The 26,109-nt window shown below is 36.9% G+C and overlaps 1 protein-coding gene across 1 annotated transcript in view; it reads left to right on the top strand.

Moving 5' to 3' along the window:
- Window positions 1-26,109, top strand: part of Cad74A (cadherin 74A) — an 850,889-nt gene that overhangs the window by 21,627 nt on the left and 803,153 nt on the right. Inside the window, exons 3-4 of the mRNA XM_090396473.1 lie at window positions 5,372-5,571; window positions 19,070-19,159. Of these exons, the coding sequence (XP_090252599.1) occupies window positions 5,372-5,571; window positions 19,070-19,159 (290 nt within the window). The remainder of the gene's footprint in view (window positions 1-5,371; window positions 5,572-19,069; window positions 19,160-26,109) is intronic.

Genomic DNA, 26,109 nt, shown 5'->3' with positions numbered 1-26,109 from the left:
CTGACTCTGTTTACCATAATCACATTCTCTGTCATATCTCTTTCTAGGAAAGCTTTCCTTTAACATTTTAAAGTCCTCATTCAAAGTCCTCCACTGCGACTACTGTATTCTCATCCCATATACCATACCATCATCATCATCAAATTCCTGACGTGTACCTTCAATGGGTGTATAGGATATGATAGTACTACATGAAAAATTTACATCATACAATTTTCCTCCAAATCAGTCTGTTACTTGTCACAACTCCAACATTATCAGATCTTATATTTCTATCGTCTAAGGTACTTTGTACCGTATCAATCCACCTATATCTTGGTCTTCCTCTGGGTCATTTTCCTGCTAACCTGGCAGAGAACACTTGTTTTGCTAATCTTTCCTCGCCCATTCTGTTTAAATGATCATACCACCTGAGATAACTCTGCTAATGCATTCCTGGATGCTGACAATGTCAAGTTCTTTCCTAATATCCTTGTTTTTAATATTATATTGCCATTGATGCCGTCTGTTCACGACTCTAATCTTTCTCAGGACTCCCATATCTGTGGGCTCTAGTCCTTGGTCAAGTGTTTTACTTCTTCCAGCTTTCAGATCCATAAGTTAAAACTGGTTTGAACACTGTCTTATATATATATACAGGGTGTTCGGGATAAATTTGACATATTTATAATTAATTATATTTTTCCGTAAGTTACATGTATTAACACACACTTCTCTTCATTTAAAAGTTTGGACCCTTCTTCATTCATATACAAGATGTCAGAAAGGATGGATAGCTGGAACCCACCTGAATCATGGAAGAGAATAACTTGTATCATGATGATTCGTGCCCGCCATCAAAATAAGGATATTACGACTGCTGCCCAATGCTCCCTGAATACAGTAAAAACAATCAGGCATGAACTAGAGACTTGCAATGGTGACTACGAGGATGTAGCAAGAAGAAAGATCCCTAGCAGACGATCTGATTGCGTTCGTACAGCAGAATTCCTCGCAAATCTGCAGGAACAGGTGTTGAAGAACCCTGGCATTGGAATTCGGGCTTTGTTCGTGGAGTTGCTAACTGTAGTCAAGCCCTGGATAACAAGGGTAGGCAATGGTAGGCCGTATGTATGGCAGCAGGATTCGGCCCCTTGCCACACCTCTGGGAAAAGTCAAAAATGGTTGTCTGAAAATTTCTACGACTTCACCAGTCCAAATGTTTGGCCTCCAAACTCCCCAGACCTTAACCCCATGGATTATTTTGTATGGGGCGCAGTTGAAAAAGACACCAATCGCACTTCCAGTAATACAAAAGCCCAGTTAATGGATAAAATTAAAACAGTTTTTGCGGCCCTTCCCAGGGAGACTGTAGCATCAGCTTGTTCGAGGTTCCGAAGCAGAATTGAAGCTGTGATCGATGCTAATGGTGGTTATTTTGAGTAAATCTTGTTGATAGTATTGTAATTAACTCTGCCTGTAATGTTTTTTTGTCAATTCATTAAATTTAATAGATACAAAGAAGATTTTCTTTTTCCTTACGAAACTGTCAAATTTATCCCGAACACCCTGTATATATATACAGCTAATTTAGAGTTCCGACTAATTTCTCTCTTATTCCATTGAATTTCAATTGACTTCTTACCATCATACAAGCTTTGTTGATTCTGTTTTCTATTTCCATATTTAATTTACCATCTTCACTAAAAATCGTGCCTGAGTAGTTGCAATGTTTTACTTGTTCCACACGTTCTCCATTCACAACGCGGTTGACATTTTCAACGATTCTACCTCTTTTCATTGTCTTTGTCTTTTTATTCCTGACCTTCATCCCATATCTATTACAACAGTTATTCAATTTAGTCAGGGGAATCTTGCAAACTTGTAGCAGATTTATTTAGAAGTATAACATTGTCCGCATAAAGCAAAGAGCTGACATTAACATCTCCAATTCTGATATCATGTTTAATACCACTTTCCTTCATAATGTGATCCATATAGATAATGAATAACAGAGGGGATTCTTGTCTCACACCAGATTTAACATTAAACCATCTTCCTGTACTTAAATAAATAAAGACCAAGTATTTCTTTTGATATAATGCCCCATTGACATCATATAACTGTAGAGTATTGAATAGCTTCTCTCTTGGCACCTTGTCATATGCCTTTTCCAGATCGACAAAACTTAAATACAAGTGCCTAAGTAGTTGCAATGTTTTACTTGTTCCACACGTTCTCCATTCACAATGTGGTTGACATTTTCAACGATTCCACCTATTTTCATTGTCTTTGTCATTTTATTCCTGACCTTCACCCATATCTATTACAACAGTTATTCAATTTAGTCAGGGGAATCTTGCAAACTTGTAGCGGATTTATTTAGAAGTATAACATTGTCCGCATAAAGCAAAGAGCTGACATTAACATCTCCAATTCTGATATCATGTTTAATACCACTTTCCTTCATAACGTGATCCATATAGATAATGAATAACAGAGAGGATTCTTGTCTCACACCAGATTTAACATTAAACCATCTTCCTGTACTTAAATAAATAAAGACCAAGTATTTCTTTTGATATAATGCCCCATTGACATCATATAACCGTAGAGTATTGAATAGCTTCTCTCTTGGCACCTTGTCGTATGCCTTTTCCAGATCGACAAAACTTAAATACAGATCTTTGTTATATTCCCATGATTTCTCAATTATTTGTCGTAAAGTGAAGACCTGATCCTGACAGCCTCTATTTGGCCTGAATCCAGCTTGTTCTTCACCAAGCTTTTCTTCCACTGTTCTTCTCAACCATTTCTCAAGTATACTTGCATAAATCTTGCCAAGAACACTCAGTAGAGAAATACCTCTGTAATTCTCACATTCAGTTTTATTTCCCATTTTATATATGGGTACTATAAGAGCTCTACTCCAATCATCAGGAATTCATCCCTCTGCACAAGCCTTTTGAACTATGCAGTACAGCCACTGTAAGACTTTTATACCACCATACTTCAGCATTTCTGGTTGAATATCATCTATTCCTGTTGCCTTTCTGCATTTCAAGCCTTTGATGGCTTTTTCTACTTCAAGTATGGATATGTATTCCTGACTGCATGCCTGGTCAGTGTTTTTTACCACCGTGCTATCACTGCTTGTTTCATTTAGCAATTTTTCGAAGTAATTACTCCATACTTCCAGGATATCTTTTTCCCCCTTTTTCATTCACCTTTATCATCTCTATTTCCTTTTACATCACTCTTTCTTCCATTTCTAAGCTTCTTTAACAACCTCCAGAATATTTTGCCACCTTCTTGATATTTATTTTTCCCAAAGGCCTCCCATGACTTTTGTTTAGCTAGTTTTACACAGTGTTTAGCATTCTTGCATTTGTCTCTGTATTCTCTAAGAGCACAAGCTGCTTTTTTGTCAGGAACTTTTGATATACTTTCTTCTTTTCCTTCACTGCATCTTTAACTTCCTGTGTCTACCATGGAGTTCTCGATTTTTCTATCCTTGCAGACAACCTCACCACATGCTTCTCTGGCTGAATCAATCAGGGTTTTCTTCAAGGCTTGCCACTGAATCTCCAAGGTTTGGCTGCTCAAAATCTAATTTTTTTTCTTCAATAATCTTTGTGTATTTTAGTCTACAGTTCACATCTGAGAGCTGCTCAACTTTTATTCACTTTAAAACTTTCTTACATGTTATTCTTTTCAATATGAAATTCAATTTTATCCTGCTCAAGACTAAATAGTGATCGCTTCCAATTTCAAATCCTCTGTACACTCTGGTGTCCTGCACCAGGGAGAAAACATCACTATCAATAATAACATAGTCAATGAGACTTTTCTTATTCCTAGCCTCTTCTCTCCATGTGAATTTGTGCACATTTTTATGTTGGAACATGGTGTTAGTAACAACAGTCCGTGTCCTGTGCAGAAATCCAACAGGTATTTGCCATTATTATTAGCTTTGCTCTTTTCTCCAAATTTTCCCAAAATATTTTTGCATGTTTAACAATCATTTCCTACTCTGCTATTTAGATCCCCAACAAGGACCAACTTTTCCTTTTTCATTGTATCAGTTGCTTTCTCTAAACCATTAAAAAATTCCTCCACTTCTAGTAGAACCTTCTGTGGGACCATAGGCACAAATAAGTCACATTGTCCAATTCCCCATTCTGATATTTGTCCACATCACTCTACTTGCCACTGCCTGCCATTCAAGATGATGAGCTTCTTATTTTGTGCTGAATGCCATGGCTACTCCTTCTTTTCCTTGATTGTCATTGCCTGAATATAACATTTTGTATTTATTGCTCAGAAATATCTCACCAGTTTTGACTTTTTTGTTTGTTACCCCTATTATGTCGATCTGGTACATATCTAATTCCTCAGCTAGCTCCATCTCTTTGCCATTCAGGCTTCTTATGTTGATAGTACTGATCTTTAACTCTGGTGATGTTGAGTTGGGGTGTGTTTTCAGATTTGTTTCAGTAGCTGACTTTTCGCTGTTCGCCCTGGTTCCCTGGCGAAAACAACGGGGGCCTTGTTTAACCTGTCGACGCCCCAGCCGGCAGGAAATTTTGTCATGTTGTACCATCATTTTGTATATTGGTTTAAGCCAATAAGAATACAATTTTGCCGTCTAAATCCCAAATTGCCATCCATCCTCGGTCGTTCAGTATCCAGGTAGATACCCAACAGGGTGCACCACGAGAAGGTGAGGATTGGACATTAGGTCAGAAGCCCTGGTCGGTTCTCTGCATTCCTTTAAAGGCTATGTGGAGGTCTCTTCTCAGGTATACAGCTTTGACCCTTAAGCACCTCTATATACCACACCATTTATCATAAAATCCATATTCACTTTTGCTGCATGTTTTTACCCTCCCAGTGGTGTTTCTTGGCATTTTTACACATGCTCTCTTAACAAGCTTTTAGCACCAAACTGGTTATATTCTGAGTTTGACATCAGATTAAGCTGCATATATTTTACCACATGATATTATTGAGCAGCTTGATTCATGCTGTACTTGTCTTTAAGATTGGTCATTATAGCAGCTCCGATGATGCTGTTTGGTATATTAGTAACATTGGTTGTTAATAAAAGTTTCTTAATAATGTTTTAGTTCCTCATGTTTTAACAGTTCGTAAAGTTTATGGATTTCAAATGCTGTATATCTGTGAAATTATCTAAAAATTTTTAAAAATCTTATGAAAACTTGTGAGGTTTTTCTATTTAAATTCAAAATCATATGCTCTAATGAACCAAAATGATCGTTTAGGAAAAGTCTAGCCATAATTTTGCTCATTTAAAAAAAAATAACCAATTTTAAAAGATTATGTAATATATTTAAAAAAATTATTATTTATAAGTGATAATTTACAATAGGTTCTATAGTATATACACTTCGTGGAAGGGAACCTGAAAATACTAGAGTATACTACTATATTAGTGGTGATACTTTCAGTGTTGAGAAGGATACAGGAGTAGTAAAACTCATTCGTCCATTAGATAGAGAAAAAGAGAATACAATTGATGTAATCATTAGTATTACTGATGATAAAATACAAGGGCAGGATCCCAATACTGTAAGTTTGTTTTAAGTGTGTTCTAATTTTTAGATAACTTCTTGAATTCTTAAACTGAATAAATGTTGAGTTTGTAATCGATGCTATCTTTTCTATTGTACAAATTTCATTCCAATAGTATTATGCATAACTGTATTTTAATTCAAATTGCAAAAAGATAAACAATTTTTTATACACATTCCATTCAGATGTTGGCAATCTCTAGCACATTTAGTGATGGCAATAGGATAAAGGGTTAAGTAAACCAGAAAACCTGTGCAAAAGACCAAATATGCCACCTTTCCACACTATCTCAAGGCTTCCAGTAAGCAGGGTAGTAGTCTCATTCTACATGATGAAAGTCATCTTCCATCTGATAACTTCACAAATATCCAAGTAACAGTGGGTTGAAATCCCACTGTTACTTGAAAACCTGTGAGTGGAAACAAAGTGGAATGTTCTTCAGCAGTCATCCTGACTGGCATAAATATGATACTAAATTAATTGCTGTAGATAAACAATTTATGTTTTTTGTTCAGAGTGGAATTTTCTGCCTTGTATTAAGATCTTATAGGTGAGATAAGTCAAAATGATCAAAATAGCACAGAATGTTGAGAATTAAGTATTATTCTCATAGATCACTTGATAATTAAGTAAGTGAATAATTGATAATTTGAAATTATCAAATTCAACAAATTATGAAATCTTATGAAAAGTTTTCATAAGATTTCATCATTAAATGATTTGTAAATGTTCCATGTTCAGTTTACTGTATGCATCATTAAATGATGCATACAGTAAACTGAACATGGAACATGGCATACTCCCTGAGTTCCTAAAACTTCTTGGTCAACATGGCTGGCTGCCCTTTTCTCAGAAATCGTCATGACTGGTAAATTACCAGAGCTGTGGCAGGAAGCCAAAATAATTGCCTTGCCCAAACCATGGAAAGATCCAAATGAAGTGAAAAACCTATGACCTATCTCTTTGCTTTGCACCACCTTTAAGCTGTTTGAAAGAATTCTCCTTAAAAGAATTTCACCACTTGTTGAAAGAGCACTCCCGACTGAACAAGCTGGCTTCAGGCCACGAAGAAGTTGCTGTGACCAGGTACTGGCCCTGACAACTCAAATTGAAGCAGGCTTCCAGAAGAAATTTAAATATGGAGCCACTTTCATTGACCTAACATCAGCTTATGACACTGTCTGGATCAGGGGCCTCCTCCTAAAACTAGGAAATATTATAAAATGTAAAAAAACTCTACAACTTTTTGAATCTATTCTCTCCAACAGAAAGATCTGGGTCCATATTGGCGGAAAAAATAGCAGGCCCAGATTCCTTCACAATGTTCTTCCTCAGGGCTCTGTGTTATCCCCTATACTTTTTAACATCTATGTGTATGATCTACCTCATACCAGATCAAGCAAGTTTATATATGCCGATGACCTAGCGATCGTACATCAATCCACCTCCTTTACCATTTTAGAATCAACCTTGAATACAGACCTGAACACTCTGGAAGAGTACTTCAAGCAGTAGTTCTTGAAGCCAAATCCAACGAAAACAGTGTCCTCGGTATTTCACCTATACAATGCGGAGGTGAATCGACAACTCAACCTTTCTTTCAGTGTAAAAATGGTAGAACACGAGCCTCACCCAAAAAATACCTTGGAGTCAGCCTGGACAGAAGCCTAACCTATAAAAGGCACATCATCAACATCTCCAATAAAATTAAAACCAGAAATAACATAATTTCAAGGCTTGCTGGTACAACCTGGGGTTGTGGTGCAGAAGTCCTAAGGTCATCTGCACTAGCCCTCACATTCTCTGCAGTAGAATATTGTGCCCCTGTCTGGGAAAGAAGTACACACACTAACATTATCGACACCCAGCTGAACTCTACCATGCGTGCAGTTAGTCGGACAGTGAGAAGCACCCTATCTCCCTGCTGCCTGTTCTATCTAACATTGCTCCACCACACATACGGAGAAGACAAGCCTCAATTAAGGAATTTAATAAAGCAATGAGCGACCCACTCCTACCCCTACACCAGATTCTCATTAATCCACCTGGTCTTCGCCTCAAATCTAGAAAGCCTCTCTGGTCCATGGACAAACTCTCTTCAGCTGCACTGCCTTCAATATCTGACATATGGAGAGAATACTGGTCCAACAATCTCCCAACAAATGGCTTCTTGGTAGAAGATCCCTGTGTTCCACAATCTGGTTTTGGTCCTCCTAGGAAGATTTGGTCATCCATAAACAGGATCAGAACTAGTCAGGGCAGATGTGGCTATCTTCTACATAAATGGGGGCTGTCAGATCACCCTTATTGTGATTGTTCTTCCATGGCTCAAACGATTACTCATATTGTGTATGACTGCCCAAGGTGCCAATTTCATGGTGGTGGCCTACAGGACATCCGCAAGGTGATGGATGAGGCCTTGAATTAGCTTTCCAGCCTGGACTTGACCTGTAGTTGGTATGGTGGTGGTGATGGTTATGGAGGAAACAGATCACCACGGTCCCGTCTCACCACGAAGACGTTATTCTAGTAGTCACTCTCATAATCCTCGTCATAGTATCAGCAGAACTCCTCATGTTAGAAGATGATGATACAATGTGAAATGGGCCTCCTCTAATAGATCAAGTTTTCTCACACAAGACACAACTGTTCATAATTAAGCCAGGGACAATTATCATTTTCATGATAATTGTCCCTGGCTTAATTATGACAAGTTACTTTTGCTTTATATTAAAAAAAAAAAAAAAAAGAAAGACTTAGTAGGCAGATTGTGCCTTTTATGTAATGAACTTTTATATGTTAAGATTTTCATCTTTGTTTCTGGAAATTGTGATTGTATTTTTCATTTACCAGTCTCATGTAGCCATAAGAATAAATAAATAAATAAGATTTCATAATTAAATGATTTGTGTGATACTGCATACAGTAAACTGAACATGGAAGACCAAACATGGAACTTTTTCAAGCCACTTCAGGTTTCCAATAAGTGGGGTGGTGGTGGCCTCTCATTGGGCAATGAAACTCATCTCCCATCTAAAGACAATCATAAACATCCATGTCCCTAGCGGAATTTGATCTTGCTGAATGTTGGTTGGAGAGTGGATACACTAACAACTCAGCCAACTAGACTAGCAAAACCTGTATCAAACCTCTGTTTGAATTCTGGAACTATCCATTCTGTTATATTTTGAGCCATGTGAACCACATGCTTATGTGAAATTCTTGAAGTTGAGAAAGAGTTTCTAGAGTGTGTGTGTGTGTGTGTATGATATAATTTTAGTATAAAGCCAGATAAAGATAACTTGAAAATGAACCTGAACTTGTTATTGACATGGGGTATTGTATTTTCAGCAGCTTTAGTGAATTATTGAAAAATGTAATTACAAAGTTATTTGCTCATTTTGGATTAATGTGACTATGCAAAGCAATGTTATTAAAGTGGACTCTGTTTAAACTAAATGTCATTCCTGTATTTTTGGTGAAAATATGGATGCCAGTACTATAATATGTGCTATCTAATTCCATGCTGAATTTTAGTCATTTTGATTTCAAGAAAACAGAGCCAGTTATTATCACATTAATGACAATATGATAAATATATGCATGCTTTCCTTTGTTAAAAAATAGATTGTAAAATATGAATTAAAATATATGTAGTTTTTATATTTATGCATACAAATTTAATTTTTATTGCAATAATTGCCATCTTGGAGATTTATGTATATAAGAATTACTTCTCTGTCTTTCAAAACAGCAATTTGATGTTTGATTACACGTGATGAATACGTTTTATGTTGGAAACTATTGTGGCGGATGTGAAAAAAAAAGGTTGGACACGATTGCCATAAACAGTCTCAGATTTACATCTGCATTTGTATGTTTTATCTTACTGGATACGATGATCTAAGTCATTGGCATGGCCTGCAAAACTGTTGCCATAGTGTAGGGATACTGGATGTAATTTCTACATACATCCAGGCATTGGCATTTCTTTTCATTTGGCTGAAAGAAGCCAATTTGCATAGCAACAGGAGATCCTGTATATGTATACTCCAGGATTATTATTATTATTATGGGTATCTCCATGGAGTAAGTAGACTCATCACGGGAGACCCAAACTGTCAAAACAATATCATATCTCTTCTTGAATTCATTTACAGATGAAAAACTCACAACTGAGTCAAGCAATGCATTCCACTCATTCACCACCCTCCAGGTGAAAAACCTCGTTCTCACACCCTTGCTAACCACACTTTTCCTTAATTTCCAGGGATGACCTCTTGTTCTTCCATCACTATCACACAGCTGAAACATTTCCCCTGCATCAATCTTATAAAAACCTTTTAGTAATTTAAATGTTTCTATCATATCCCCTCTTCTCCTCCTATCAATCAACCTCTGCAATCCACAAGCTTTCAATTTATCAATGTAGGGAGCAATTTTACATCACTCACCAACTTAGTCACTCTCCTCTGAACTCTCTCCACAAACTCCTCATCTCCAAGGAATCCAGATGACCAGACCTGAGTACAGTAATCCAAATGTGGAAGTATCAATGCCTTATAAAGGGGAATAATAACCTCTTTATCTCTGGATGTTAATGTGTTCCTCAATAACCAAGTAATCCTATGTGCAATCTTGGACACCTTAGCAATGTGTCCCTTGAATTTCATCTCCCTATCCACCAACATCCCTAAGTCCCTAGCCTCATCAATCTCTTGGGGAACCATTCCATCAATGCAGCACACAGCTGGTAATCTTTTAATCCCAAAATGCATAACTTTACACTTTTCCACATTGAACTGACATCCATTACATTTTGCCAGCTTATTTAAATCATCCTGCCAACTCTCAACATCAGCTTGATTTTTTATTACTACTCAACTTTGCATCATCAGCAAACAACTGAATATCTCCCTTTAAGCCATTTCCTATATCATTTATGTACATATCCCCTGGGCCAAGCACAGAGCTCTGAGGCACACCACTGGTCACCTGCCTCATCCTGGACTCTGCTCCTCCATACACCACCTTCTGGTATCTCCCCCTGAGCCATTCTCCTATCCATATCACCAGTTTAATATCCATCCCCGTCTGCTCCAATTTGCACAACAGTATTCCATGGGGTATCCTGTCAAACGCCTTAGCAAAATCCAGAAGTACCACTGTGTGGCCATTTCCTTTGTCCAACTCATAGGTCATTCCATTATAAAAAGTTAATAAATTGCTAAGGCAGGATCGAACTTTAACAAAACCATGTTGGCCCATATAGAGTATCATATCCTGATCCACCCATTCTTGAATCTTGTCTTTAACTAACTTTTCCAATACTTTTACCACCACTCCTGAGATGGTGATTGGTCTGTAATTAACTACAGCAATTATAGAGCCACCTTTATACAAAGGAACTACTTTGCCTTCTTTCCACTCCTTAGTGACCATACCTGAGTTCAAACTTATGTTAAATAACCAAGTAAGTGGCATTGACAATTCCTTTGCACATTCACGCAACACCCGAGCTGCTGATATTTCATCCTAACCTACTGCAGCGTTTTCATTTAAATTTTGCAATATACTAAGTACCTCTGATTTATTAACTTCAATTCTCACATTAGTTAGTGCTACAGGTACAGAGATATCCTCACTTGGGTGATAGACTTTTGAAAAGTGATCACTCAGTAACTCTACTATTACATCTGAATTTGTCACCTTAATACCATCAGCACCCACTAAAGTTATCCTTCCAAAGTCATGCTTCCTTTTACTTGCCACATAGCGGAAGAACTCTTTGGGATTACCCTTGATCTCCTTGGCTAAGGCCTTCTCATAATCTGATTTAGCTTTTCTTACTATGCTGGTAACCATTCTAGCTTTAGCCTTGTACTGCTCATGGATGTACTGATCGCCTTTTTCCTTGTAAATTTTCCATAACATTTTCTTTTTTTTTTGCAGATCAAGCTTGATACTACTACTCATCCATCTAACGCCTAACTTGTTCGTCTTCCTGACCATGTGGACATAATCTGATATTGCCTTCCTCAGATACCCGCTAATTTTATCCCATGCACTGCTAATATCTTTCCCCTGCAATATGTTCTGCCATGGGATGGCTGCAAGCTCACTCTGAAGCTTGTTATAATTTCCTAACCTGTAGTTCCATATGTACCCCTTCTTCAGAGAGAAATCCACAAATTTTGCAGCCTCCCAAGTCAATTCCACGTGATTGCTCTCACCATTTGGAAGTAAAGAGGACACCTTACTTATGCAGATATCCTCTGAACCAATGACCAGGTCCAACACTCTCACACCACCTGTCCCGTCAGTTATGTGCTGTTTCAAGTAATTATCTCGTAGAAGATGTATGAATTCCATTTCCTTTTTGCCACATGATATTTCCTCCTTCAAATTGATATCACCATAATTAAAATCTCCGATAATAATCACTAACCCTGCTTATTGCACTAATTTGCTGATGCATGAATTCAATATCACCCCCTGTACCCCCTGGCCTATAGCAGCAACCAACTGTATATTTGATTGCATTGGGCACTATTTCACACCAGATCACCTCAAATGAACTATCATTCACATGTCTATCATCTTGATATACTATTTTCTTTGGCTGCAACTCATCAGCTATCATCAACAGTACTCCTCTCCCCGTTCTATCTTCTCTATATCCTCCCTGAAAATACTGTATCCATCACATTCAATTTCACTGACCACATCTTCTACTGACAGCCAAGTTTCACTGATGCCTAAAACTTTTGGTGAGATTGCACTGACTAATGCCAAAAATTCTTCCCTCTTATTTTGAATACTTCTTTGCAAGTTTCACTAATGCAAGGAAAATTTATCGCAGGGAAAATTCATTGCAGGAAAAATCATTGCAGAAATATTCGCTGAAAGCGTTATTCGCTAGATGAAAATTTTAAGTGGGGATGCTGCATGTATAAAATAAAAAAAATATTTTTTTTTTCCTAATCAGTAACCAATTTATTAATAAATAAATTTACATGTTAAAAAATTGCTTTATTAAAAATATATCACCCTCACCACGAACAGAAATAATGAGCGCAGGCATACGATACACTGCCCAAAGAGCAGTGTCAAACGTTAACGAATATCGGTGAGTCTAGCTGCATTTGGCACGATCATTCTCACACTGCATTAGATCACAGTGTATTTGTTTTGTGTAACCATAATTGAAAAAATATAATTCTTTTCATATTTTCAACGGTGACACTCGTCATGATTCAGCCTTGTATCTATAATAAATAAATAATTATATGTTATTTTCACAAAATAAATTAAGATTGCAAAAAATAGTTCACCCTTTCGTATCTCACAGAAATAACTCGCACAAGCATACTATACACTGCCCAAAGAGCAGTGTCAAGCATAAACGAATATCAGTGAGTCTAGCTGCAATTGGTGCGATCATTCTCACACTGTGTTAGATTGTTAGATCACAGTGTATTTGTTTTATGTAACCATAATTGAAAAAATATAATTCTTTTAATATTTTCAACAGTGACACTCGTCATGATTCAGCCTTGTATCTATAATAAATAAATAATTATATGTTATTTTCACAAAATAAAATAAGATTGCAAAAAATAGTTCACCCTTTCGTATCTCACAGAAATAACGCACGCAAGCATACTATACACTGCCCAAAGTGCAGTGTCAGATTCACTAGTTATGTGCAATGAGAAGCGCAACGCAAATGAATATCAGCGAGTCTGGCTGCAATTGGTTGAATGTGATATTATGGACACTACGTTAGATCGCAGTGCATTTGTTTAGTAATCTACACCGTTAATCGAACAATTCCAATTATTAACTATTTAATCAATGTCGAAACATAAGCTGTAACCTTTAACATGTTGTATTGCATTTATATAATGTTGTAAGCATTGTTATTATTTATGAACACAAACAAAATTTAATTTTTTCATTTTTTCCTTGGGGGTGCTGCAGTGTCACAGTGCTTATGTACGGGCTGCCACTAATTAGTATACAAAAATTGCAGATTCCATTTACCAGCTTTAGAACTGATATACATGTCACTAATTTCAGTAGTCCCATTCCAATTTTTATCCACTCTATTCAGCAATTAAATCTGTGAATAAGGATCAACAAATATACAATCACTGCTTAAGTTTCTCCCTCTTACTCAATTTTCAATTTTAGTTTCCCTTCCCAATTACTTCAACTTGTTCAGAAAACAGTTACTTCTTCAATCACTTATGATTTTCCATGTTCAGATGCAACCCATCTCTTGCATACAGCTGTGTTTTGCCTTCAAACACATTTCAGACATCAGCAAATTCCGGACCTCTTTTTTTGCACATTCTTGCAATGATATCGTTCATTATCATCACTCTTCTACTTAACTCATAATTGCCAAAACGAGGCAGCACACACACTATCCTCCCATTGACACTTTTCTTCTTCACGATATCTAACAATGTTCTTAAATCTTTTGCTACCTGATTTATACTACCACTCAGGTCATTTGTACCCACCATAACTATCATCTTTTCTGCATTATGCCCTCTCTTTATTGCTAAAGCAACTCCCTCTGTTGTTCCACCAGCCAAGCACTCCTCAGGCATACTGCTCTCCATATCCTTAATCATAGAATCACCATATATTTTACCACTCATAACTTCATTCAAGTCCAAACAAGTTTCACTCACGGCCTCATTTTCTACGCTATTCAGCATGACTCTCCCAGTTTCATTACTCAACAATCTTTTACTCACTCCTTCATTACTCTCATGACATCCCGTTTCTTCTAGACCTCTTGTGCTTTCATTCTGTTGACTCCCAATTACTCCCATACTATTTATTACTGCATCAATCACCAAAGACTCTCCCATATTTAATCCTGTTCTAGTTACAGCTAAAGTAATTTCCATAGTCCTAATTTCTCTATTCAACACATTTAACTCAGTTTTAATTTCCAGAACCTCCTTATTGAGCACTTCCAATTCTTCTTGCAGAAGATGAAGGTCAGTTTTCATTTTCACATACTCCTGCTGAAGTTCTTCCTCTACGGTCCCAACGTCTGCTTCCATTCCTAATCTCTCCAGCCTATCCTGACACTTCTCACATACATCGACGTTTTCATTCTTCTCATTTAGCCAAACAGTCCACAGATCCTTCACATTCTTCAGTGCATACATATAGCAGTTTCCGCAACACATCCATTGTGAACAATTCAACACAGAGCCAGACTTTCGTATAGAAGTCCTCCGAGCTGCTGATGTACGTCTCTTGTTGGACGCCATCTTTAGATGCTGAAATAGTGAAACAAACAGCAGCGAAAACACAATATATACAACAGAGCTTCAAACAATAACACCACTGAAGGACACTTGTATCCATCCGAAGCACAACTGCAGTACAATTTGAGACAAAAAGCCACACTATACTTTAATTTAAAAACACGTTTTCTGGCATAACTCAACCCGACCACCACTTTCACTATCGCCACCAAGGATGGTTTAGGCAATGTGAAAGGTCTTAAGCAAACAGGAAATGGTAGCTAATTTTTGTTATGTTCAAGTAGATTTGATTGTTATGTCTTTTTATAACTTTCCACTCTTTTCACTTTTTCCATAGTTTATGAATGTAAGGAATGGCAGTCCCTTACATCCAGGAATATTTTTTTTATTATCTGGATTTTTGAATTTTTTTTCTTTTTTTTTGTGATGGGGTTGTAGAATTTTATTGATTCTGTTAGAGACATCACTGGCTGAGAAAATATCATTAGTTTTGTTGATTTCACTGATGAGGCCGGCATGATCAGGTTATAGCTATATTAGTTAAATGTTTATTAACACTTAACACTATACTGCTTGAGAAGAGAAAATGGCATGAAAGATGGATATAGTTGATAAGTTTCTGATAGACAGAAAGGGATAAGGATCATTCCATTAAGTGGATGAGTGACTTCAAAGATAGATAGAGACTGTTTTCTTTTCTTGACAAAATGGATTGTAGAGTGTTGTCTGTTGAAACATGCTTGCTGTCTCTCATATGACGAAATAGAGAACATGCTGGAAAGATAGTATAGCCATCTACTGGGTTTATGGAAAGCATGCCTAAGCCAATATTTCAAAACATTCTATGAATCGACTGGTGGGGTCATCACATTGCCTTAAATCTGTTTGTAGTAGATTTTCTCTTACCTGGATAGAATAACCAGAATGCATGTAAAAGGAAATAAAGCAGATGTATTGTAGGGGGGGGGGGACGAGAGGGATCCTAATTAGTTTTCTGTGATTTTTTTAGGAGATATTAGTGAATAATAAGGCTATGTCATAGCCAGCCATAATGTCAGTATCTTTGTCAGTTTAGACTAAGGTTCAGAATTGACATGAATGGTAAAATGATGTCTGAGAAGTAAGATATGGCTGAAGTGTTTAATGTTGAGGGGATGTAAAAACAGTAATGAGAATATGTTGTTTATTTTTTAACGGTATATATTAGAACACAGAAACTAAGTCAATAATTAATTTATTAACTTATTGCTGATATTTCGCTGGTGTTATAACCAGTATCTTCAGAGCACAAAAACACAGTTTGTCACAATACGTGAGACTATAACAACATGGTGTAATCAGCAGACTGGTTAAACAAAATTGTAGCAGCAACACAAAGACTAGAGTCCTGATTTTTTGGTGCCCTCTATCTGAAAAAAAAAAAAACAAAGCATACTAGTTTTTTCTTAGGATGACTGTCTCCCAGATCTTAGGCAAGTTAATACAGCCATATTTGTTGAGATTTGGAGTGTGTTTCAGGGCTTCTGTCGCCTCTAAGAACAATCTCTCCGACTTATAAGAGTTTCTGTGTAGTACTTTTGTGTTTTTCCAGTTGATCCTGTGTGCAGGGATATCCAGAGCATGGTCTGCTAGGCCCGACTTGCCATAATGATAATTCCGGACGTATCTTTTGTGTTCATTGATGCAGATGTTCACATTTCTTGCTATTTGACTGTAGTAGGCTTGATTACATGAGCAGGGTACTTGGTAGACTCCTGGATGTGATAAAGGGGGAAAATGCTGTCCTTGTGTGAGCGGATAAGGGTAGCTAATTTGCTACATGGTCTGAATGTAGTGTATAGTTTATGTTTATTGAGAATTCTTGAAATCTTTTCGGATGTGCCTTTAATGTATGGGATGGTGATTGTTTTGTTGTAGTTCTCTGTGGTGGATGGTGGGGGGGGGGTTTCTTACGAGCATTTAGTATTTTGTTTATCTTGTGTTGATTATAGCCAATGGCCAAGAAGGTGCAGCATAAGTGAGCCAGTTCAGCAGCAAGAACTACATTTAAATAGCCAACATCCAAAAATCCACTTTACTATGGAACTGGAAGCTAATAACTGTCTGCCCTTCCTGGATACACTTATCACACGTCTTCCAGATGGTTCCTTATCATTTTCAGTTTTTAGAAAACCCACACATACAGGGAGATACTTACACAAACAATCACACCATCATCCTTCTCAACAATATGGCATTTTAAAAACACTCGCCCATAGAACAAGAGCAATCTGTTCCTCTTGCTGCTGAACTGGCTCACTTACGCCACACCTTCTTGGCCAATGGCTATAATCAACACAAGATAAACAAAATACTAAACACTCCTGAGAAACCCACCTCCCACCATCCACCACAGAGAACTACAACAAAACAATCACCATCCCATACATTAAATGCACATCCAAAAAGATTTCAAGAATTCTCAATAAACATAAACTACACACTACATTCAGACCATGTAGCAAATTAGCTACCCTTATCTGCTCACCCAAGGAGAGCATTCCCCTTTTATCACATCCAGGAGTCTACCAAGTACCCTGCTCATGTAATCAAGCCTACTATGGTCAAACAGGAAGAACTGTGAACATCCGCATCAACGAACACGAAAGATACGTCCGGAATTATCATTATGGCAAGTTGGGCTTAGCAGACCATGCTCTGGATACCCCTGCACACAGGATCAGCTGGAAAAACACAAAAGTACTACATAGACACTCTTATAAGTCGGAGAGATTGTTCTTAGAGGCGACAGAAGCCCTGAAACACACTCCAAATCTCAACAAATATGGCTGTATTAACTTGCCTAAGATCTGGGAGACAGTCATCCTAAGAAAAAACTAGTATGCTTTTTTTTTTTTTTTTTGTAGGACTCTAGACTTATGTGATAGTGATTTTTTTTTTTTTTTTTCAGATAGAGGGCACCAAAAAATCAGGACTCTAGTCTTTGTGTTGCTGCTACAATTTTGTTTAACCAGTCTGCTGATTACACCATGTTGTTATAGTCTCATGTATTGTGACAAACTGTGTTTTTGTGCTCTGAAGATGATGGTTATAAAACCACCGAAATATCAGCAATAAGTTAATAAATTAATTATTGACTTAGTTTCTGTGTTCTAATATATACCGTTAAAAAATAAACAACAAGTAATGAGAATATGCATATTTGGCCAATTCATATATAGGGGAACTGGTACTGGTGGTTATGGACAAGCTTCCACACCTAAGGACAAGCTTCCACATCTTAATCATCCAGGTGTCTTCCCGATTCCGTGCTCTTGTGGATTATCTTGTTTCGGACAAACGGGAAGATCTGCCTCTATTTGGCTAGAAGAACACCAAATCTTATATTCAATACTTTAAACCTGAAAAGTCTGGACTTGCAGAACATGCCTTCTTCACTAGCCACAGAGTTCATTGGAGAAAGACAAGAGTTCTTCAAAAAAGTCAGTTTCTCATGGAACGCCTTTATAAAGAAACATGTGAAACTCTACTCCATTCTCCTAACTTAAACAGATCCAACAGCTTACGTCTATCCCCTTTATAGGAGATAGTACTTTACAAATCAGCTAATCTATCCTAACTTTTTATTGTATTGATTTTTTAAAACATTTTTTTTAAAATTTTTATTTTTTAGGAAAGTTATTGACCTTTTTAGTTATCTTACACCAGCTACTTAGGTGGCACTTTTTGGAATTGTCAGTTATTGTTTAATTTGAGCTTAATATACTGAAGATGTCTGTGACACACAGGTGAAAATTATACTATTAAATAATCTTTGTACGTGATTTTTTTCCGTTATTAATTTTGTATCGATAGTAAACAGATGAGTCTGAAGAAGTCTGAATGGAGAAAAGTAGTCATTGTTTCTTTGTTGGTTTCTATATTTTGATAATGACCAACTACAACCCATTTTTATGTAATAATAATATATATATATTTTTTTACATATCCTGGAATTTAGAAAAATGTTTTTGTTAAGATATTCTTTAACTGTTTTAAAAAATGTGCTTTTATTTAATGATATTATAAATACAAAATAATTATAATTATTTTTATGGGATCATAAATAACAACTTTAGCAAAAGTTATTGATAAGTATTTTATTATATACTGTTTTTTAATAGAACTATGTCATTTCATAATTATCTTTTTCTTTTCAGATTTCTTTGAAACGAGAGATCACAGTTTTAGATCAAAATGACAATCCACCAAAGTTCCAAAATGTGCCATATGCATTTTTCCTTGATGAAGTATGGTGTTATTAATTCATGTTATCTTGTTTCTGAATAGCATGTTATTAATATTTAATTAGCTAAAGCAATTGATTGCTTGTAGATCATAATCTTGCATTTCTGTAAAACCATATAAGTAATTAGTTATTGGACTTATAGTTAATGTTGTTTATTAGATATTTAGACAGAAGAGTTTTTTTTATATACAGCTCTATTACATTATATATATGTGTGTGTGCATGTGTATTCTTTCTAGTTAGAGCATTATTTTGCTAAAAATACACACACACGCAATATGGATTCTAGCAATCTTGTTTTTTCACAGTAGATATTCTAGCCGCCCTCACCCACCTTGGGATTCAGGCCATGGAAAAGTTTGGAGGAACTTAAGTGATCACTCTTGATATTTTCAAGGCATTTGATTGAGTTTGGCATCATAGTCTTCTCACCATGCTACCATCTTAAGGTATTCCTCTTTCCCGTTGTGAAGAGAAATTGCCATCTTCCTCTCTGGATGTTCACTGTAGTTAATGTTTTCAATAAAGAAACAGATAATGTTTTTTCATCAGATTTTTCAGTCAGTGTTAGTGTACTTCAGGGCTTGGTGCTTTCATCTTCACTCTTTCTCCTATACATCAGTGATCTTCTCTCTCTGACATCCATTCCTTTCCATAGCTTTACTTATGACAATACTTTCCAGTCCTCTTTTTCAATTTTAAAAATGTGTAGTGCTCAAGTAATTCACAATTCAAGATCTTCTTTAACCTGTTCCTTAAACATTCATTTTCTGTCTATTCTTAGAGGAGAATAATAATTTGGTGAATCTTAATGCCACCAACACACAATGCTATCTCATTTCTGAGAAGAAAGACCATGTCTTGCTCTCTCACTTTTAACAATATTCTGCTCACCAGCCAGTTTTTTCTTCTTCGGTTGACTTTCACATGTGGCCTATCCAGGTACAAGCACATCAGAATCATAGTCTCTTCAGTCTCTGAAAAGCTTGGTATTCTTTTTTCATTCCAAATTGTATTTTCATTCCAACCTGCTGAACTCCTGACACTTTATAAAGCTCAAATCCTCTCCTGACCTTAGATTACTGTTCCTATATTTGGGTGCGCATGCGCATGTGTGTGTTTGGGGGGGGGTGCCTCTAAAACCTCTCTCAGAATGCCTGATTGAATTCAGAAGAGAGCTGTTCACTAAATAGGCAGCCTTTCTCTGACTGTTGTTCCCACTACTCACTTTCCTTAGATATTCCCTAGATATTGGTATTCTACTATTGCATCATGTCTTTTCTATAGATATTTTCATGGGCAACTGCTCAACTGAACTGCCATTTTCCTCTAATTATGTACAACCAGAAGCAGCTGCTGGTCAACACTCATACATAGTTCAGCTCTGAACTTACTGAACCCACATTTCATGCTCCTTCATTCTCCAAATGATTATATTTTTCCAAACTTCTGTTTTCCCAAATGATTACAACATTTGGATCTTCAAGAAACACATAAACAAATTCCTTTCTAACCACTTACACATGTTTCATTAATCATACAAGTATGTTTAATCGTTAGAAAAAAATTTGTTAAATTTATGTTAGGTTTAGTGCAATTTTTTAAGTGAATGTTTATCTTTATATATAAGAATTTTTTCCCAGTATATTTAGGATGTGTGAAAGTGCTATAGTTTTAGTTGTTTTTGTAACTTATATTGAATTACGCTGTACTCTAAGTCAGTGCTTCCCAAACTTCTGGATGTCGGGGTCCCGTTTGGAAAAATTTAAATATTTCACGCCCCCCCCCCTTGAAAAAAAATTGTAATATAGACATATATTTTTATAATATTTATTGTATTTATAGTCAATACAAAACACACACAGCGAATATTGCAAAAATCAAATGCAAATATAAATTTTTAGCATCTTACATACACATTTGACAAAGCACATTATCTCATATTTTTATATAGATAGATATATTGTTATTGTACATTTGCAGTACAAGCACATGAAACATAAAACGATAAATAATAAAGAAAGAATTAAAAACATAAAAGAAGTTTAATAACAATTTAATGTGATGGATGTGTTTCAATACTGACACACAAAAAGTAAATACAAGGTGAAATATTTGAAACTGCAGTTCTTAGAGTTCTGCTTTGAAATGAAACTTATATGAATAAGCATATATGTACTAATATTCACTAAGCGCCGAAATATGCAGGAAGCAAAATTTGTGAGCCTGCACCAATGTGCGATTTTTTTCCCATTAAAATATAAAAAATAATAAAAAAGAAATAATAAATAATAAAAATTAAATACGTTTCTTTTAAGATAAAAAAATATACTTTGTCTTAAAACATTTTCAGTTTGTTTTCATTATTTCATGGCCTCCCCTCAACAAAACCTACAGCCTACAGTTTGGGAAGCGCTGCTCTAAGTGATAGTACAAGATGGTGGAATGTTTGAATGATTCTTTATCTATGTCCAAGTCCTTGTCGTCATCATCATCATCACTTTCCCTTTCATAATCGACTAAATGATGTGGCACAGCCAAGTACCTTGGCTTCTTGGAAATCTACTATTAGTATTACTATTATTATTCTAAGATCCCATGGAGTCATGAAATCATCTATGAGGTTCCTTTTATTATACATACAGCTCATCGTACTGCACCTTAAACACATTCATATTTTCTGTAAACACCATACCTTCAGGCAATGCATTCCAATAATTCACTACTCTCCATGCAAAAAAAACTGCCTAAAATCTTCCCCAATGTCATTAACATATAGGTTGAATAGAAATGGTCCTAAAACAGACCTCTATGGCACACCACTAGTGACTTTCCTCTTCTGGGATATTGCCCCCCCCCCCACAACTTATTGATATCTATCAGACAGCCTATCTCCCATCCATAGTCTAATATACAATCCAATCCACTCTAGTTTGACTATCAACTTATCATGCAGTAATATTTCACAAGCCTTTGCAAAGTGTAAGTATTTTAGCATGTATTCATCTCCTGCATTCAGTGCTGTTGTCACCTTATTGTAATAAGTGAGTAGATTACTAAGACATGACTCCTCTTTAGCAAATCTGTACTATCCATGAAAGATAATAACCTTGGTATCAACCCAATATTGCAATATTGGATTCTGATTCTCACCAGTCTTTTTAACACCTTAATCTCAACAACTGACATACAGATTGGCCTATAATTTGATGCTTGAATTTTGTCACCTCCTTTATGAAGCGGAAATATTTTGCTTCCTTCCTCACCTTTGGAACGTGACTAAATGAACAAATATGTCAAGGCAGATATCAACTCCTTGGCACATTCTTTCAAAATATGCAGTGATATATCAAGTCCCACAGCTTTATTAATATTAAGTTTACTTAATATTAACAAGGATGAAAAATCTTTATGAACTGCTCATTAAATATCTCATCTATATCCTCCACAGCAGTTTTCCTTATACCATTTTCTCCACCGCCATCCTATTATAATCATTCTTATTTTTGCTGGCTACGTATCAAAAGAACTCCCTAGGATTTTGTTTAGCTTCGTTAGATAACTGCTTCTCATGTTGAACTTTTTGCTACCCTTATTAAACTAGTCACCCTCCTTGCCTGTTCTTTGCACTCTTCATCATAGAACTGATTATTATTACTCATGTTATGTTGCCTCCATAATGCCTTTTTTTCTCTTTATTGCATGCTTAATCTCTCATCCATTTCACACCTACCTTATTTAATCTTCTGACCTTTGGAATACATTTAGTCATTGCTTCTACTAGATAGTTTTTGAATATCACCCAAGCATCATTGATCTCCTTTCCAGTCAACTCCTCATTCCATGCTACAGCTCCGAGCTGTCTTCTGAGCTTCTTACCAGCCTTGTAGTTCCACATATGCCCATTTCTCACAGAAGTCCTCACATGGCTGGCAACCACCCAGGTATTCACTTCATGATCACTGTTACCAACTCCAGTTGGTAACAGTGATCATGAAGATGATTATCAAATACAAGACCCTCAATCCTCATGTGTTCTTTGTTAATTACTGCCTAAGGTAGTTAGGCAGTAAGAAACTCAAGAAACTCATTTTCTTTACTGCCATTTGCTATCTCATCATCCCAGCCTACACTATCTACCAATAACTCTGGCTTTATCAATTTACGGTTGATACCAACAGGTGAACCCCAATATCGGGTATGTCCACCTTTGGCTTTGATCACCCTCACCCTTTGAGGGAGGCATTCCACCAATGTGTGGCAGACATCAGGTGGAATTTGTCTCCATTCCTCCATCAAAGCAGCACTGAGTTCAGCAACAGATCAAGGGTGTGCTGCTCTGGACCTCATTCAGCTCTTGAATTCGTCCCACGTGTCATGGGGTTGAGGCCAGGACTCTGCACAGGCTATGGGTGTAGTTTAACACCCATCTCTTCATACCATTCCATAACAACTGCAGCTTTTTAGCATGGGGGATTGTCATCTTGATAGTAACACAGGTCTGTTCCATAAAAATCCACAGTGTAGGCAGCATCTGATTATCCAGAATATCAAGGTACTGAGCTGCCTTCATGGAACTATGGACAATAGCCAGTGATCCCACTCCAAACCTACTGAATGCACCTCACACCATTAACCCTCCACCATCAAACTTTACTGCAGGTACAACACACTGTGGTAGCAAGTGTTCACCAGGATTCCTCCACACCCTGCCATCAGACTGAAAATGTGTCAAACTTTATTCTTTGCTCTAGATCACCATTTTCCACTGGTCTGTTGTCCAATTCACATGCGCTGTGCACCAGGCTTGACGAGCTGTCTTGTTCATTGTTGTGATGTTTTGCTTGTTTGCCACTGCTCTTCTATGGAAACCCAGAATGGGAGTTCTTTTTGTACAGTATTATTGCACATCATGATGTTAGTGGTGCTCTGGAACTCATCACGGATGGTCTGTACCAATTGCAGTCAGTTTTTGTGTGCCACCCATTGTAACACTCTCCTGTCTATGTCAGTCATTTTGGCTGCCCTGGGTGTTTTCCTGCACTAGTTATGCCCAAACATCTCCATTTATTGATCACAATGCCAACCATTGATTCTGGATGCTCCTGTTGGGCAGCAATCGCATGTTTGGACATGCCACCAATGTGACAGCCCAATGACACCTCTCTCGGAGTCACTGAGTTCACATCGTGTTGCCATACCACCTGTATTCAACTGCTACAATGAATTACTGCTTCCTACTATCTGTATATCAAACTACTATCTCTCTATTCCTCCTGAACACACTGTACCATTCACATTCTATCCCACTAGCTGTATCATCTTCAGTCAGCCATGTCTCACTAATGCCAATAACCTGTGGTCTGGAAGTGCCAACCAAGGCCAAAAATTCTTCCTTCTTGTTCCTAATACTCTTGGCATTAGTATACATGAAGTGCAGAAGCCCGTTAGTCCCACCCTATCTTGATGTCTTATACTAACTATCTCATTCCGGTTTGTTGTCCTTTGTACTAGCTCGGGCATATTATACACATTCTTACACTCAACTGCCTCACTGATGTCTGCATATCCCCCCCCCCCAATAGATCTAGTTTCCCTGATTCTGCACATCCACTTTCACTTCATTCAGAAACACTTTTTCCAGTCTCTGCACACCAAATCCGTTCAAATGCAAACCATCCATCTTGTATAAGTCCTTTCACCCATCAAACTCACTCCACACGTTTACAAACTCCACACCACTCACCCTGCATAACCTGTGCATAGAGTAATTTGCAATTATGGACCTCTTTCTCAACTCTTCTCTGTCATACTGCAGCAACAGACTCACTATCTTAATTCTCTCACTCTTTTCTTTTGCTACCTCTAGTAAGGCCTTCAGGTTCTCTCTCATAGCAAATTTTTCATCTTTTAAATCATTCATTCCTGCCACTACTATCAGTTCTTTCACCCTCTGCTTTTGCGCTCTAATAGCCTCACTTAGATCCGTAATTTTCACACCCAGTAAGTACGATTTTATCAAACTGTCATCTATTACACCTCTTACTATTGAATCACTGTACAACACTCACTCCTTCATTTTTCTTACACTTCTGATCATGCTCTCATTTTTCTTATCACACATTTGTTTCTTTCCGGTAGCTTATGCAATCAGTAAACAATTTTGTAATCTCTCTAGCTGCCGCTTCTCCCTATGTGTCACTCCGTGCAACCGTGCGATCTTCCTCATTGCAACTAAAGCTCTCAACATCACACTCAATACTATCTGGCACTATATTGCAAATTCCTATCATATCACTATTTTCTATCACATTCTGGCTTTCATCTACTACATCAATCTCGCGACCTGAGACACACTTCAAATTCTCGCTTTCCTTACACTTTCGGCACACTTTTCCACCACTATCATTATCGAAGCAAACTCCAGCCACTCTTAGAAAAACTATCTGGTGCTAAAAGAGCAAACAAGAAATCTGGTAAGGAATCTCACTCTAGAAGAATTGGAAATTAGGTTCTGCTCGGTGAAGGTGCATACTGGCATAGCAGTAAATGAGAGCGAAGATCGTCTATTAGTGGACATCTAGAAATAAGTTACAGAAAGTATTTAAAATCAACTATAAAAACATTTGCAGAAGAAATAAGCCTAAATTTGTGGGAAGAAGAATGAAAAGCATCTAAAAACAATCAACCACAAAGGAATTCACCAACTATCAAAAGCAGACTTCAACTGAAAGTAGATACCATCAATCCAGATATAACTACGCTACTAATGAGACATAACATTAAGACACTACCTACATTCTGCATCTGTCATCCACATGTTCACCTACTCTTACTGGACTCCATCCAGATGCTGAATAATACATTGCATCTCTTCAGGAGATGAGTGGTCAGTATCAAAACACTTGTCTAAGCTATTATTCAAAATGCTTTAATTTTGTTAATGGGATC

The sequence above is a fragment of the Typopeltis vanoorti genome, chromosome 8 (assembly GCF_054136105.1).
Source record: "Typopeltis vanoorti isolate ZY-2024b chromosome 8, IOZ_Tvanoo_1.0, whole genome shotgun sequence".
Classification (NCBI taxonomy): domain Eukaryota; kingdom Metazoa; phylum Arthropoda; class Arachnida; order Uropygi; family Thelyphonidae; genus Typopeltis; species Typopeltis vanoorti.
The sequence above is the reverse complement of the archived record's forward strand: the minus strand, read 5'-3'. Positions and strand labels throughout refer to the sequence as shown.